Source organism: Pararge aegeria, chromosome 4 (assembly GCF_905163445.1).
Source record: "Pararge aegeria chromosome 4, ilParAegt1.1, whole genome shotgun sequence".
NCBI lineage: Eukaryota > Metazoa > Arthropoda > Insecta > Lepidoptera > Nymphalidae > Pararge > Pararge aegeria.
Window position 1 is genome coordinate 12,679,243 of NC_053183.1, and position 17,278 is coordinate 12,696,520.

At 32.8% G+C, this 17,278-nt stretch overlaps 1 protein-coding gene across 2 annotated transcripts; it reads left to right on the forward strand.

Moving 5' to 3' along the window:
- Positions 1-3,662: 3,662 nt before the first annotated feature.
- Positions 3,663-15,883, forward strand: LOC120637633 (GRIP and coiled-coil domain-containing protein 2). Of its 2 annotated transcripts, XM_039909542.1 has the most exons (14): positions 3,663-3,852; positions 3,933-4,047; positions 4,559-5,014; positions 5,087-6,775; positions 6,860-6,956; positions 7,067-7,541; positions 7,872-8,288; positions 8,393-8,520; positions 8,720-8,885; positions 10,143-10,379; positions 11,836-12,032; positions 12,553-12,706; positions 13,033-13,141; positions 14,621-15,883. In XM_039909542.1, exons 1-14 carry the CDS (start codon positions 3,832-3,834, stop codon positions 14,680-14,682), a joined length of 4,323 nt encoding a protein of 1,440 aa, XP_039765476.1. In that variant the 5' UTR covers positions 3,663-3,831; the 3' UTR covers positions 14,683-15,883. The 2 variants fall into 2 exon arrangements, with proteins under 2 accessions (XP_039765476.1, XP_039765477.1); XM_039909543.1 differs by lacking the exon at positions 3,933-4,047.
- Positions 15,884-17,278: the final 1,395 nt, after the last annotated feature.

Consider the following 17,278-nt stretch of genomic DNA (forward strand, 5'->3'; position numbering starts at 1 on the left):
CTCTTAATCTTTCTGGTGACATCCGTTACTCCTGTGGCTTTCCTAATTTTCCTTATTCTCAACTTATCTTTCAGCTTAATATTCAACATGCTCCTTTCCATTCTATGTTGGCATACTTTGAGCTTCTGTTGGTGAGCTTTCGTCAATCCCCAGGTTTGACATTCATAAGTGGGATAAGACACATGTACCTTAAATTTGGTTGGCATTGGAATATCTTTGCTTTTTAGTACTTCTTTGAGTGAACAGTATCGAGCCCAGCTGTTGCTCACCTTCGCCTTTGCAATTCCTTGTCCATCTGCATGTTTGGTGAGATTATTTGTCCGTAATAGACATATTCGTCCACATATTCTATCTCTTGTTTGTTTACTTTTATAGTTTTTTTGTCATAACCTTCGCTTTGGAAGTGTTGATGGTGAGACCTGCTTTCCGGCTTTCTGATGCTAGTAGGTTTAGCATTTCTTGTAGAGTGTCTGGGTCATCGGTAAACAACACTAAATCGTCTGCGAATCGCAGCTTGCATCCATTTACATTAATTCCTAACTCTTCCCACTGTAAATTTCTAAAAATTTCTTCTAGCACAGCTAAGAAGAGTTTAGGAGACAAAGAATCTCCTTGCCTTACTCCTTTCTTTTTTTCGAATTCCTCTCCAATTCTTTCCAACTTCACTTTTGCTGTGCTGTTGTTGTATATATTTCTAATGAGTCTGATATATTTATTTTCTATTCCTTGACTGGCAAGGGCTTTATATATGTAGTTGTGAGAAATCGAATGCCTTATTGTAGTCTATAGATTATATATAGTATGATTTACCATACTCATTATATTTTTCAACAACTTGTTTCACTACATGGATGTGGTCTACTGTTGAAAAATCAGTTCTAAAACCCATCTGTGCTCTAGGCTGTTTTTCGTCTAACCTTTCAGTGAGCCGGTCTAAGATGATTTTAGAAAATATTTTATAAATTGTTGTCATTAGGCTTATTGGTCCATAGTGTTTCTTTCCCCTTTTTTGTGAATTAGCACTATAGTCGACCTGGTCCATTGTTCTGGAACAACTTCTTTGTCCAAGATGTTATTGAATAGGTTAGTCCGTGGGCCTAGCAAAATGTCTAATATCCCCTTTAGCAACTTGCCGGTCACTCCGTCCTCACTAGGGGCTTTATAGTTTTTTGAGAAAGAATGGCTTTCATGGTTTCGCCTTCTAATATATGTGGGACTTCCTCCAAGTTTGAGCTCTGGGCCGATATTGATAACTCTGTTGACCTATAAAGATCCCTGAAGAAGTCGGTGGCGATTTTGCAGATCCATCCTCTATTTGACGTTTCCATTTCCTTGTTTCCTTTGTTTTTACCCTTCATTTTTGGTATCCAAGACGAATGATTTTTAAATTTATTCATTGCTCTCTTGATTCCTCCTGTTTTTTCGATTTCAAAATGAATTCTTAACAGTTAACAGTTACAAGACAGTAAGCTTACAGCTTCAACTTTGTTCTCCTCCAGTGACGCCTCTTAGCGTTGTACCGGATTGTATTTCCAGTGCGCATTCGTACCCATTGAGGAATTGGTCTGTTTTGTTTTAATTTCTTGGCAAGCTTACGCTTAATAATAAATGTCTTGTGGGCCGAAATGGCTGCCTTCCCTGCTGTCAAAACTGAAATTGCAATTCTGTTGAGACGTGTCTTTTCTAATGGCGTCTTATACTTGATGTGATCTTTTTACTTATTTCTTCTATCTTTTTGATGTTCTTTTTTCTATCTGTTGACAATTTTGTTCTTTCGTTTATTAATATCCTTGCGTTATGTCCTATTCTGTCCTTATTTGTCCGTTTTATGTTATGTGTTAATTCAGTTCTTAGTTTGGTTAGTATTTTTTCATGTTCATTGTATTTTTCTTGCTTGGAATAGTTCGATTTAAGGTTGTCTAGTTGTTTTTTAGCTTTATTTCGTATTTTTTCTGGGATTGGAATAGGTATTTGATCCGCTATGTTTTTTATGTATTTCCTTGTTTTCCGCTTGTTAGTAATTTTTTTGGGTGGCTCTAACCATCCTATGATTTGTATTGTAATTGAGTTGATTTATATTGCTAACATCATTAAATAAATTAGGCTTGTTAGTTAATATAAAATCTATTTCATTTTTATGTTTCCATCCGGTGAGATCCATGTCCATTTCCTGTTAATTTTTTTTCTTGTAGTAGGTGTTCATAATTCTTAAATTTGATTCAAGAGCAAGATCGATTAATTTTTGTTCGTTTTTATTACGCTTGCCTTGGCTATAGAGACCAATGACATTGTTTTCTCCTTCATGTTGGCAACCTATTTGGCTGTTGAAATCTCCCATTACAATTTTGTTTTTGTTGCTTTCTTCAATGGTGTCTAGTAGCGATGCATAAAATAAATCTTTATCTTCTTCTTTTGCTTGTTCTGTGGGTGCATACACTTGTATAATAGACCATGGAACTTTTCCTTCTTGTAAAGCCAAATCTAAAACGGCAATTCTTTCTGATTTACTTCTAAATTGTATAATTGATTCTTTTAGATCCTTTTTGACCATGAAACCTACTCCATGTAGTCCTTTAGTTTCCCCTTTATAGTAAAATATATAATCCTTATACTCTCGCACTTCTTCACATAACCATCAAATTTCGCTCAATCCTAATATATAGTTCTGCAAGTTTGTGATCTGTTCGAAGAGTTCTTGTATTTAATTTTTTATAATTAGTTTAGTTTTATCTTTTCCTTTTGTGGTGTTCGATATATATTTTCGAAAGGTTTAGTTTTAAACGAATTTTCTAACTTTTGTAAGCATTCCAGAGGGTGTTGGTCGGACCATTCGGTTATTACTCGTAAGAAAATATGAATGTTCCTCGGCAATAAGAATAAAATGGTTGAACTTGGTAAAACGAAATAGCGCTGGAATATTTGTAGTTTTTCCGATTTTGTGAGGATAATTTGGAAATATTGAGATAAAAATAATCGTAAGGTAATAGAAGTCATCACATCAACCGATAGACGTCCACTGCTGGACATAGGTCTTTTGTAGGGAGTTCCAAGTTCCACGATTCTGAGCCGCTTGGATCCAACGGCTACCTGCTACGCGCTTAATGTCGTCTGTCCACCTCGTTGGGGGTCGACCAACGCTGCGCTTACCAGTACGGGGCTGCCATTCCAGCACCTTGGGACCCCAACGTCCATCCTTTCTCCGAACTATGTGCCCGGCCCATTGCCACTTAAGCTTCGCGACTCGTTGAGCTATGTCGGTAACTTTGGTTCTTCTACGAATCTCCACATTTCTGATTCGATCGCGTAGAGATACTCCGAGCATAGCTCTCTCCATCGCCCGCTGAGTGACTCTAAGCCTTCTTATGAGGCCCATAGAAGTAACTTACTTTAATTACCTTTCAATTACTTTCCAGTTTTATTTTAAATAAATGAAAGTTACATATTGCCGGTTGCCTATTAAATTCAAAGCACTGATTCAAAGCACACAGTGACTGTGTGTTATAAGCAGCGAACGAAAAAAGCAATGCTTTTTTCGTTCGCTGGTTATAAGCCTATGAGGAAACAAACTTTCCTGTGGTCCTGCATCTGTGTTACTAGTAATCTGTGCATTCTATAATTTTGACAACTTTGACGCAAGATCTTTTGTATTCTGACGTTTTTATTTTGATACGACACACACGACTACATTTCGGAGATTTTTATTGAAACAACAATGTTCTGGGTACTATAGAGAATTGGCAATGTGATCTGCATTTTTATTTAATAAAGTACACATCTGGGAGATGCGTTAATTATACGTGTTGTGTTGCTATATATCATAGATTCTTCATTATGGACAAACATTCTGAAAAGGTAACTGCATTTTAATACTCAGTATTACGTATAAATGTTAAATTATTTTCGTTTTATCTATACATTAGTATTACTTGTAGAGTCAAGACCTTGCCGCTAGGAAAAGTCCTTTTGATGATCTAAGCAGAGATGAGCTTATAGCCAAATGTAAAGGCCTTCTTGCCATTGCACAGAAAGCGAAACAAGCTAAATCAGGTAAATAAATTTGGATGTGTCGTATCATGCAACTTTTTATATTCTATAGTTTCTCCACATATTTCTCAAGAGTGACTAGTTATATAGTTAGAATTCTTTAAGCACATTTTTAAAATCCAATGATAGTCAATTTTCCGTATAAAGCAAAAAGTTTAGGATTTTGTTTGTAGGTAGTATTTGATGTTGCCTATTGTATAATTTATATATAACTTTAGGTGCATACATAAGTATATACAAGTTTTGTGTATACCAGATGGTGTTTGCTTGTAGGGTTGCTTTTCACAGGACAAGACCTATTATAAACAACCATAAGAAAAAAAGATTTCCTATTACTTACATCAACCAAGTTATTGTGTGAACCAATTGCTAATATTAGTGCTAATACTATTATGGATTTTGTACGTAAACATATGGGATGTTTACATACTAAATCAATAATAATAATTAGAAGATACTATAAGTTCAGCAGGTTTTTATTAACAATAATTTCCAATTTTAAATGATTTTGCAGAACTCCAAAGTGATGTTGATAAATATAAAACTCAGTTACAAGCATGTGAAACTGAGAAAAAGAACATATTGGATAATGTTCAAATGTTACAAGAACTTGTTGATTCTTTAACAGAACAAAAACTAACTTATATTACTGAAATAGATGTTGTACAAAACAAAGTAAAAGTTCTTAGTAATAAGTGCAATTATTACGAAGACGAAATAAATAAGTTGAAAGCTGATTTAGTTTTGAAAGATCAAAACATTAATTTACATAAAATTACTACAGCACTAAATTTATCAGACCTTGATAATGAAGTAACTTCTCTTAAGAGGCAAAATAATAGACTGCTAGAAGAAAATGAACAACTCATAACTCAGCTTACAGAGCTTGAAACTAGAACTGAAGAGTTTAATAATATTGGTTTACAGCAAAGAGAACAGCTAAAAGTTTTAGAAGGAAAGGTTCAATATGGTAAGTAAAATTTACCAAAATTTTTATAATTATTTATGAATAAATATAAAAATATAATATTCATTATTTCAGATCAATCTTATGAAATGAAAATTGAAGAGCTCAATAATAGAATTAAAGAACTAGAAATATATGCAAAAGAAACAGGTGTAGAAAACAAACCAGAGTTTAAGGAATATGAAATTAGAATAGAGGAAGTAACAAAGCTTTATGAGTCTGAGAAATCTAAGTTAGATAAAGCTAATATTAAATTGAGGAGTTACAAAGACAAAATACTCAAATGTGCTAACTGTATAAACCAGTTAAAAAATTCAAGGTTTATTTTGACAAAAACTGTAAAAGAGTATTCCGAAAATATTCCTAAATGGCAAAATGAAATAATTAATGCATCTAAGGCATTTGATATACAAATGCAAAAGTTAAATGATGAAAATATTTCTTTAAAAGAAAAGTTAGTTCAAAAAGAAAAAGAATTAAATAATAATATGACTATAACTCAAAGGGAAAATGCTGATTTGTCTTGTCAAATCAATGAAGTTAAGAATGCAAATGAGGATTTGGGTTCTCAGATGCTGGAACTAAAACAAAAACTAGATGATACTTTAACATATAATGAAACACTAAAAAAAGAAATTACAGTTTTGAAATCTAATGAATCAGATGCACATAAACTTCATGATCAAATCCAGGAAAACAATTTTTTGAAAGAAAAATTGAGTCAATCATTATCAAAGGCTACAAAAATTAAAGAACTAGAAAAAACCGTTACAAATTTAAAAGAGAAAAATACAGTCCTAGAACAACAGTTAAAATCTGAAGAAGAAACAAATGAGAAAAAAGAAAAGATGTTTTTCCAAATAAAGGCGTTAGAGTCAGAAAAATCAATATTGGTCAATGAAAAATTGAATGCGAAAGATGCTGTGATTGAATTAGAAAATCAAAATAAAATATTGCATGACCAGTGTAACAAACTCAAATCAGACCTGCTATCTTTGAAAGAACAGTTTGAAACTTTATCTGTTGAAAATATAAAAATAAAAAAAGATTATAAATCACAAAAAGAAGATAGCATAAAAGATTTGAAAACTGAAACAAATTCTTTAAAGGAACATTATGATAAGCTAAAATCAGAATACAACAACTTGCTTGATTTAAATGGCTTGCTGCATGAGGAAGTTGAAACCCTTAAATTATCATTAGAGCAACCAAACGATGATGCAGAGCATTTCACAGATTTGAATGTCTTCTTACAAACAGATATTGTAAAGCTACAGACAAAACTATCTGCATATAAACAAGAAAATGCTTCACTTTTAATAGAAGTTAAGGAATCTCGTAGCAAAATAAAAGAATTTGATAATCTTGCATCTGAGTATGAAGATGCAAAATCGAAACTTGTAGGCTACAAAACCGAAAATGCAGAATTACTTAATGAAATGAAAGAGATCAATCAAGTTTTAAAAGAGCGAGGTGAGTCCATATCTAAACTTCAGAAAGCTGTATCTGAAATGGAAAGACTTATTGAAACTTTAGAAAAAGATAGAGACAACATGAAAACAGAGAAAGATGATCTTCTTGAAAAAGTTGATGCATTAGAAAATAATCTAAAGAATTCTGAACAGATGAATGTAAATCATAATCAGGCATTAGAAAAAATTGTAGCCGAAAAAGATGATGCTCTGAAAAGTCTCCAGGAGAAGGATACAATTATTGCTGGACTTAAAGAAGATTTGGAGAAACTTAAACAACAATCATGTGCTTGTAGGTACCATTTCTTCATCTTTAGTTATAATGCAATACGTTTAATTTTAATTCTTATCTTATCTTCATAACCATATTTTGCAGCGGTTGATTTACCCAATGAAGATATGTCCACATCTACAATATCTAGAGCAGAAGAAAATACACGTATGAAAGATTTGGACGAAACCTTTGAAGATAAGTGAGTTGTCATAGACACACATTTTCAATTTATTAAAAATAAAGTATGTACTTATACTTTATGTAAATAATACTTTATTTTTATAGTAATGTAATGTATTCTCATTACAGATATACTAAACTGAGAATGTTTGCTTTAAAACTAAAAAAAAAGCTTAATGAAACAACAACACAGTTGCAAACCTCAGATCAGGAAAAAACAAAACTAAAAAAGATGTTGGCTGATTATACCTCAGAAAATAAACAACAGCAGTTCATTAGTCAAGATGTTATAGATAGTCCTGAAACTGATGAAAGCGGACTACAAAAATCTGATGTATTTACCTTGGAGGCGAAATTAAAAGAAATAACTGCTGACCTTGAAGTATCTACTGCAAAAGTGCAGTCTTTAGAAGCAGACATTGTGATGAAAAAGCAGCAATTAGCTACTGAACTAGAGTCCCATAAAAGTACTAAGGAACAGTTGGAAAAAGCACTGAGGGATGTAAAGAAAAAGAATGTTTTAAGTCTGGAAATGGAAGATTATGAAAGATCAATGAAAGATCTTACAACTAAAATGGAAGATAATAAGAAAAAAATTATACAGGTAACCTTAGCATGGTTGAGTAAAATATTAGCTTTATTAGACAATATAGTTTACTATCGCCATCTAGCCCCAAAGTAAGCGTAGCTTGTGTTATGGGTACTATGTGACTGATGAATATTTTAATGAATAATATACACACAGACACTAAGAACATTCATACACAAAAATGTTTGTGTGAAGAACTCACACGAAAATTTTTCCAGATGTGAGAATCAAACACACGGCCTTGGACTATGAAAGCAGGATCGCTGTCCACTGCGTTAATCAATTGTCAAATAATAAAGTAGTAGTAAATAATAGTGGTTTTCTAAACACTTTGACGTTTTTCAGATGGAATCAACTATTGATATGCAAGAAGGAACAATAACAGCTATGAAAACTCAAATTAAATTGCTAGAAGAACAAGTGAGAACAGAAGAAACTCAAAACAGATTGCTTAAAGAAGAGTTACAGCAAGCAATAGAAGATGGTAAAGGAAAAGACAGTGTAATAAATTCTAAAAAAGATATTATTACCAAATTAATGCAAGAAGTTGAAGATGAAAAGAGGAAAAATGAGGAAGCGGATGTAGAAATGACTGCAGTCCTTAGTGAAAAGGAGAAAATTATTATGAGCTTTGGTGACGAACGAACAGAATTGAACAGTAGGTTGAAGAAATTAGAGATCAAATATGCAGATTTAAATGAAAAGCTACAAATAACTAATACTGAATTAGCAGACATACGAGCAGAGTATACCAGTTACAAAGTAAGATTTTTACTTTGCAATACTCTTATAAGCCAAGCTATTGGGCTAGAACTTATTTTAAATGTTTCAGTTCCTGAAGAGTTAAATGGTAAATTATGTTTTAGGTAAGAGCTCAGGCAGTGTTACGACAAAATCAGACAATCGATCATAGTCAAGAAGAACAGCTTAAAGAAGAAGCTGCTGCTCTTAAGGCTCAAGTTGACACATTGACACAAAACCTTACAACTATACAGTAAGTAAGAATTAAATCTTTACTATATCTTTATCTAGTTATGTTCAGTAAGACAGCATTGAAGGGAAATATGAAAATACCTAGTTATGTAAGAAGAGAATTTTGCGAAAACGTGCTAGTTCTGTAAATGCAGAGGACTCACAGTAAATTGCTTTCAGACTCTAGTTGAAGATGAAAAAAATAATATTTAAATTTACAGAGAGCAAAGTTCTGAGTTAAATGCAGAAGTGGAAACCAGTAGAAAAAAGCTATCGGAAGCGAGTGCAGAAGCTGCCCGAGCTCACCAACGGACCGCACGTCTACAGTCAGACCTGACCCGTCTGTCCCAGCAACTTGAGTCTGAAAGATCTCAACATAAACTACAGGTGACTTTTTATGTTATGACAGAAACTTAACGCCCAAAATGAATAATTAATTCAGATCGCGACTTCTCCTATATGTAGTTGTATATCCCATTTCTTACTCCCCTTTCAATAAGGACGGCTCTACTCACTTTATAATTTGATCTTTTCTGCTCGTCATTGGGCGGAATGTTGAAGATGTATAGGGATACAATATGAATGAATAAATAATAATTTAAATTAAGCTGCCAGCATCTTAGGAACTATGCCTCGCTGCGGTGGTTTCGAGGACGTTTTAGATTTTATTTAGTTTTAAATAGTTTATTTTAGGTTATATTTATAAAACAATTATTTTAAAGAATAAACATGAAATATGAATATGAATAAATAATATAATATAATGTTAATCGAATTTCTAGATTCCGTGATAAAATGTTTACGTGTCAATCACTCTGCTCTTCTCCCGTTTCGTTGTAAACGTATATATCGCGCGCTACGCGATTGAACATTATCAAATTTTTAACTTTGCTTTACAACTTTCCATGCCATCTACTATAATATGTATATATATATATATTATATTGCTATACAAGTTAGCCCTTGACAGCAATCTCAACTGGTGGTATGTGATAATGCAGTCTGAGATGGTATCTGGCTAACCTGTTAGGAAGTTTGGCAGTTTTATTCAACCCATAATCCCTACTTGGTTTCTACGCGACATCATACCGAAACGCTAAATCGCTTAGCGGCAAGTCTTTGTCGGTAAGGTGTTAACTCGCCACGTCTGAATCCTCCTACCGGACGAAAATCTAAAATCTATATGTATCTAGCAACTAAAATTAGGGAGCAGACAAGAGTATATTTAGCTGATTCCCAGCGCGGCTTGCATGTGCAGGAGACAATTATCTCCCCGGGGAAAGGATAAAAAATTATCTTCTCTTAAGCTTTATCAACTCTCAAAACACTGGCGTACAAGTTCAAATAATATCCGAATAATAAATGTGTAATAATAAACGGGGAGGCAAACTTCTCCTACTCGATTCCCTTGCTTTAGTAGGTGGACACGTTAATTATATCCCGTGTCAGGTGATATAGTTGGGGGATACAATTTTTATCTCTTGCCCTGCAGTGGGTGATTTTGCTATTGATTTTCACCCATTTGCACATCTGCTAGAAAGCAAAGTATTCTTTGGCAATGGAGAAATAGTAATATCCCCTCGGAGCGAATAATCCATTTTTTGGTTCCTATTGCTTAGGAAATAACTCAGTCTTTATATTCAGGTATCCACATTAACACAGTGTTATAAATCACAAATAAGCGAGCTAGAGACCAGATTGCAAAAGGATACTGAAAACTTAAAGAAACAGATTACACTCTTACAAGAGAAAGCAAAGGCTGGCAGATCTGACGAGGAGTGTAGTCGCGACAAGTATATGCTTCCAATTATACCGAGAGACGAAGGAAGCGATGGAGAAATGGATATTAACGTGTCTCTGATTCCAAGGGAGGAAGGAGAGGTATTTTGTTTTTTTATTATAAACCAAGTATGTATTATAAACATAATAAGTATGGAATAATTTTAAATGTGTGTTCTTTTGTGACTGCTATCTAATGAGTTATTTTATAACTCCTAACCAAGTCCAAAAGGGTTAGTGACTTTATTGTAGATTAGTTAAATAATTCTATAAATCAGAAAGTATTATAGGTATACTGATTGGTTAAGTTTGTTGTAGGCTCCTTCGTAGCTTTAATTTTAAAATTATGAATGTAATTATCACCATCATCTCACTACCATGTACATTTTTTTTATGTAATGTAAGCATCAAAAGTTTAATCTATAGGCCTATTAAAATAATGAAATATTTGGTATTGAACAGGTGAAAGTTTTGTTGTACTTGTTGTTTTGCTCAATTCAATAGAATAAATATGTATTTTACGAAGTTTACAGCATATATTAGTTGGTTTAATTTTCATAAAAATATCTTGTAAGTAGACATGGCGTTTATCTGATCAGCTTAGGAGATATTTTTGAAAATTGGCTCAGTTATGGTTCAGCCGAATGAGACTTCTAAGTGTCACGTTTCATCATCAGCAATACCGAACATACCGTTCATTCATTCATTCTTCATTCCATATTTTTATAAACCATTCTTTACGGGACGCCCTCTATAAAATATACATGTTATTTCTACATCCTACAAGAGTATAATTTTTTTATTCCTCTTACATCTTCTATTATGGCATTTGACACATGATATTTATTTTCATACATTGATTTAATATGTTACTATCGAAGCTCAGATATCTAATGATCCTTACACTATTACTGAATAATATGTACTTATTTATAAGATATATTTGGTGTTAACCAATTGACTTCAAACATTACTTTAAAGAAGATAAGTTATCTTTGTAAGTGTTTTATACAATCTTAACAACTATAAGTATTATTATCAATTTATTCGAAGAAATATTTTATAGTATACCTATTGCAATATAATATTGACTTACCTATTGTTTTAAATTGAAATTTGTTTTGAGAAGAAAAACTTAAACAGTGTGAGTGTGAAACTTTAGAATCTGAAACATTTTTCATAAAGCATTTTTCACACCATATAATATGTGGGCACGTTAATATGGGCGTTATGGGCGTTGCGTATGTTCGCAACGTATAAATTTCATATATATTACATTACTTCAATATTGATATATATAATGATAACACTTATTATCAACATGCACACCTAAGGAAATTCACTATTAGAGGGTCAAATGAGACCTAAGATGTGAAACGCTGTCATTGTAAAACGTTTCATCTGCTCCGAGTAATGATCACGTTATAGCTGCTGGGGCCAACAAACCGTTACCTTGGCGAACATACTGAAGCAGATGGGAACTAGTCCAATTACATATGAAACAATGTCATGATTATATTGTATTGTTACTTTTTTTTAACGAATTGCGATATTTTAGGGATCCGAATCAGCACCTTCGCCACCATTATCAAAATCCTTATTAACAAGTGGCGGTAGAAGGTCCCCAGTACCGTTGGAAAGACTTCTAGAAGAGGGAGTTCCAGAAAATGAAACATTTGATACGTCATCACTCGGTCTCACTCCGGAACAAGAGATTGCGGACTTAAGAAGAAAAATTCTAGCACAACAACAGAGGTATGCTTCGCTTAGCGTTATCCAACTTCGTGCTGGAGAGCTATAGGTACGTTAAGATGTTAATGCAGCTGACAGATGCCTATCTGTATACCCTACCGCTACGTTAAGTAATTGATGCAGCATGGATGTTCCAAACTTTATCTCGTAGGAGCCTGTCTTAGAATACGTTTATTCCCTAAAGTTACAGGACATTAATGAAGCTGAAGATAATTATGATTACATTGTTATGACTATAGGAAATAGACTAGATTAGGTAGAAGGTGTTCAAAGCAATTTCTGAGACATAAACTTTACGTATCTGCGGAAAGGATCAGACGCAAATTTGGTTTTCTCCAAAATGTACCTACCCAAGTGCAATTGAAAATGTATAGTAATAGAAATTGTAGTTCCGCTACATTCCGCAACGCACCAAAAAAATATCTGGGTTATAAAGTAAAGCGTACAATATTATGTGGGTATTATTAAAATATAGTGATATGAACTTTTTGTGCATGATAAAAAAACAATCTTGTTCTGTTAGAGTGAAGCACGTAACAGTTCTCCTAGCGGAATCAGAGCGCGAGGGCGCTCGGTTGGCGCAGTTGAGCGATCTGCTGAAAGCGGAGTTGCGTCGCGTGCGGGCCTCCGCGAACAACGCACATAACACCGAGTACATGAAGAATGTTACGCTCAAGGTCAGCATAAACTAGTCGTCTATCAATTTGTTATCAAACATTTATCGGATGCTAAAAGTTCTGTCTTCGCAAATTTACATTGTTAAAAAAAGGAGACAACGATATTATTACTATTATACTATATACTATTATAATATATTCTGAGTGAAATTAATAGCGGTAAAATTTAATTCTTATGCTTCAATAGTGCTAAATTGTCGAATTAGGACAACTTTGCTCCGTAATGACAAATATGTAAGTTTGGAAATAAATAAATAAAGTTTCACTAAGCATAAATAAATGTTATAGCAACTATACTTTAATAAATCTCATATTAATGGATGCAGTTCCTGACGTTGCCACCCGGGGATGAGCGTAGTCGGTTGGTGCCGGTGCTTCAGAAGATTCTGACGCTCTCCTCAGACGAGACGCATAAAATACAAGCTATTGCTAAAGGTAAAAAACTCTTTTTTGAATTATATTTTCGTTAAAAATGTTCAGGAACATCCAAAATTGCAAAATAAAAATCCTCCCTTATATCTATCGACGCAGCTTTTGAGTCCAAGGTTATGGGTTCGATTCCCACAACTGAAAAATGTTTGTGCGGTGAACTTTAATGTTTTTCAGCGTCTGGTACTGTGTAAGTTATCTGAGTACTGTGGTTAATCTGAAAGCTGATGAATCTCTGCTTATTTTGGAGCTAGATGGCGAAGTGTGGTATTGTCGTAATATATTTTTATTTTATTATTTGTTAAATATTAGTATAGAAGTAGAATACTTCAAGCCTGTACTGTACATGTACTTGCAAATAGGTATGATGGAAGTATCAAAGAATCGTATATCGCATATGAAAAACGTAATATTTTATTATATTCGAAATAAGATTGTTGTTTATTTTCAATAAGTATTTTCAATAAGCAATCCGACATGACCGGTGAAAAGCCGAATTAAAAATTATGAAGTCACGTCTATATCAACATGATTTTATACTGCTTGAACTTCGAAAATCGTACTTATAACAAGTACTTTGTGATTACAAACTATCAGTTAGCAACTGAGTTTTTTGTTTTCAATACCAAAATCAATTATTAAATAATAATTAGCTATTGAAAAAGGACTTCCTATAGCTCTAATTTGCCTATGACGTCCGGCGAGCGTTTTCGCGGGATATAATTTTTTTAATTATAATTCCCAATTATATATTAACAAAACTTAATTTTCTGCAAAAATAAGATATTTTTGAATATAGTAGATACTTCCATACATCATAGGAAAGTATTTCATAATAAGTCATCCGGCCTATAACTGTAGAACTATCTTGCATCTTCTGTGCCTCCTTAAATTTATGATTCGCGGTTTTTCAAGGCTAAATGAATTCCATAAAAGCCGGCAACATATTGGTGGATCCTTTGGTGACGCAGTTGTTCGTAGGCGACAGTAATCATTTCTCAGTCCCGCTTGCTCTTTTAATAAATATATAACCAATATTTTGGGACTAAAAGTATCCTGCAAATTATTTCAAGACCCACCACTAGATAACTTATTATTATTAAAATATTATTAGAAGGAACACATATATGAATTCATAAATACTGAGCTTAACCCTAAGTTTACAAATACGACAGTGAAAATAGTGCTATCCTTTTTTCGAGAAATTTTAGTTAGTATAGTTTAGGTTTTTTAAGAGATTTGTGTACAACATACTCAGCACCAATGTTACTAATACATTTTTAAAATAAGAGTTGGCGCTCTTAAAGTAAAATAAGTTCAGCATTTAATATAATAAAAATATCTAGCAATTGTTTTTATGATATGAACTCGACGCACAGAGGCAATGTTACTAAAATTACGTGACGTCAACTAACTGTGGCGAATGCTTAATTTAACATTTGCGATTTTAAGTTTAGTATATAAATAAAGTGGTTTCTGTTTTAGGACAAGATCCGAATCCAAGTAAAGGCTGGGGAAGCTACCTCCCGTGGCCAGGAGGAAAGTAAATTTATAATTTCAACGATTATTTTAAAATATATCAATGTCTATAAAACATCTGTGATTAAAATTAACTATTCGCACTAATTTAATGAACATTTTAACGAGCATATTGTAATAAAACTGGTATCGAAATTAAAACGGTCATTATTTTATTAGGTAATTATTGTATTAATCGTAATGAAATTAAAAACTAGTTACTTAATATTCGTATTATTTTTAAGAAATATTTCTAGTTGTTACAACACACTAGTTTGTTACAAATTATTTCATTTTCTAAATTGATATAATGCCAGAGTGTAATTTAGAAAGCGGTCACTGAAATGACTTAAACTGTAAGATACTAAGAGCCTTAGAGAAAAGAAAAACTTAAACACAATGTTTACTATGTTTCCCAGATAGAGGTATAGCTTTCGATCGGAAATCTTCCTCTAAATGTTTATTTTAGATACTAGGTCTCTTTATTTTTATTTCTACCTCAGATACAATCGATTAAAAAGAAGCTTAAAGTCTTTTATTCGATTGCTTTAATAAGTCACACTGACCGCTCCTTAAATTACTTCTTAATATTTGTAGCTTTAATTTTAATAAAGCTACGAGTTTAGACAGCGCACTCTGAATAAGGAGTCACTACACTATCGCTGCTCTCTATAACTTTAAAGGAGTTCAAGAAATAATATCTTCAATCTTCTAAATATACAAAGCCATTGGTCATTGGTAAAGTACCCCAAACCTGGATCTCAATTTAGTTCCGTTACCATATTTAAAGATATGTAATAATGTAGCACTAACTTATACATCTACACATTCCATCGCATTTATACAATAAACTCCCATCTTTCAGAAGGTAATTGATGATTGTAACTTTTAGAGAAGTAATTTTATAAAAGTAAGTAAGTATTTATTCAAACATCTCTTAATCATTAACAATATGTACCGTTTTTTTAATTCAGTAGTTCAAAAATATGTATATAGGCTCATATTATAGTGGTGAATTAATATCATTAATATTAAACGTAATTAGAATTTAGATCCGGAAGAATTGATATCAATGCCTAAATAAAGCATAAACAAATATAAACAAATTATTATGATTGAAATAGATTGAATACCACAATAGAACAATTCATTATTTTCTGTCGTAAAATAAGTATAACCATTAATGTGGTCTATTTTTATTTTATGTCACTATGCTATTTTAATAAATTTTAAGTTATGTACTTACTCATTTTTATAATGTAAACAGAAAACAGTTCGTTTTTTAAAAATATTTTTCCTGAGGATTCATGAATTTTTATTTTAATCTTTAAAGGTAGGTATGTGTATTCTATTTGATGTAAGTAAATAATATTTCAATTTCATTTTAGAGTAAAGTATTAAAAAACACACACACGATTTTCCTTTGTTATTTTTCCAATGTTTAGTAATCGTTAGAAGCAGTGGCGTGCACTTCATACATGTACAAAAGCACTGCCCACCCTAATATTTATATATAACTCGTGTAAGAGGAATATTTTGGCCGTTGTATGCAATTTTGCTGCTTGATCCATAACCTGGTAAGAAACCCAGTGCACGCCACTGATTAGATGTGATAATATTGAAAATATAGAAAAAGTGTGCGCCAGAACCGCGGCTGGTAAGTAGTGAAAACACATGACCTTGACTACCAAAGACTACAAAAATCCGAAGTATATATTTCAAAACGTACGTGTACGCCGTTTAAATGCTACCCGCCAATCTGACGTCAGCTAGGCGGTGCACTATATTTTTAGTTTCATTTTTGTTATGTTTTTTTATTACTTAATATTTTTGCTGAGGAGCCAAATACTACTAAAACTACTAAATTATAGATCGTACTCAATTAATTTAATTTCGCTACGCACCACCCGCGTTTCTGACTCACACGAAATAGAGTATGTAAAAATAGAAACAATATTTAACATAAAATTGAACGTTTTGGGCTCGGCCATTACAAAATAGACTTTTAAGAATGTATAACCGAACGTCATAGCGTGAATAAAATAAATATGAATTGACTAGTGTTTTATTTTTTATTGCATATTTTGTTAGATCAACAGTAATAATAATGGTAGGTGTAACACGTGACATCAAAATCGCAAGTTTTATAATTGGCGGTTGATTCCCGTCAAATGACAGTGACAATGACGTGACGATCGCAAAGCTTTCTAATTAAATGACACTATTCCGTTTAAATTTTAGTGTTGGCTAAAACACCCAATTTCACCAGGACGACCTACCATAACTTCAGCAAATAATAATTACTGCAATTGCAATGTGGTATTCATCGAGAGGTCATGCACAAGCATGAGGGTGTTTCATAAAAATTTAAAGTTTTAAGATATTTTTTGAATCTTAGTATATTAATTCAACTACCTGTCAGTTACCTTGCAAGTGCCTATTTAACTGCGATTGAATTTCGGCACATTAGACTTACATGCTTCCTACATATGATAATGGCTTTCACACATCATGTCAGCTTAAACCTGACTGCGACTCCACGTATGATTGATCCACACAACATAGCATTGGAATATTTTGGAATTGTGTGACACGTGGCCAGAGCCGTGTGACGCCCAATTAGAC

Bases quoted from the DNA above. Each gene is read 5' to 3' on its own strand.
- LOC120637633 (XM_039909542.1), top strand. From the start codon at position 3,832: ATGGACAAACATTCTGAAAAG. The intron at 5,015-5,086 runs GTAAGTAAAATT...TCATTATTTCAG, and splicing joins AGAAGGAAAGGTTCAATATG to ATCAATCTTATGAAATGAAA. The intron at 12,707-13,032 runs GTCAGCATAAAC...TAATGGATGCAG, and splicing joins TGAAGAATGTTACGCTCAAG to TTCCTGACGTTGCCACCCGG.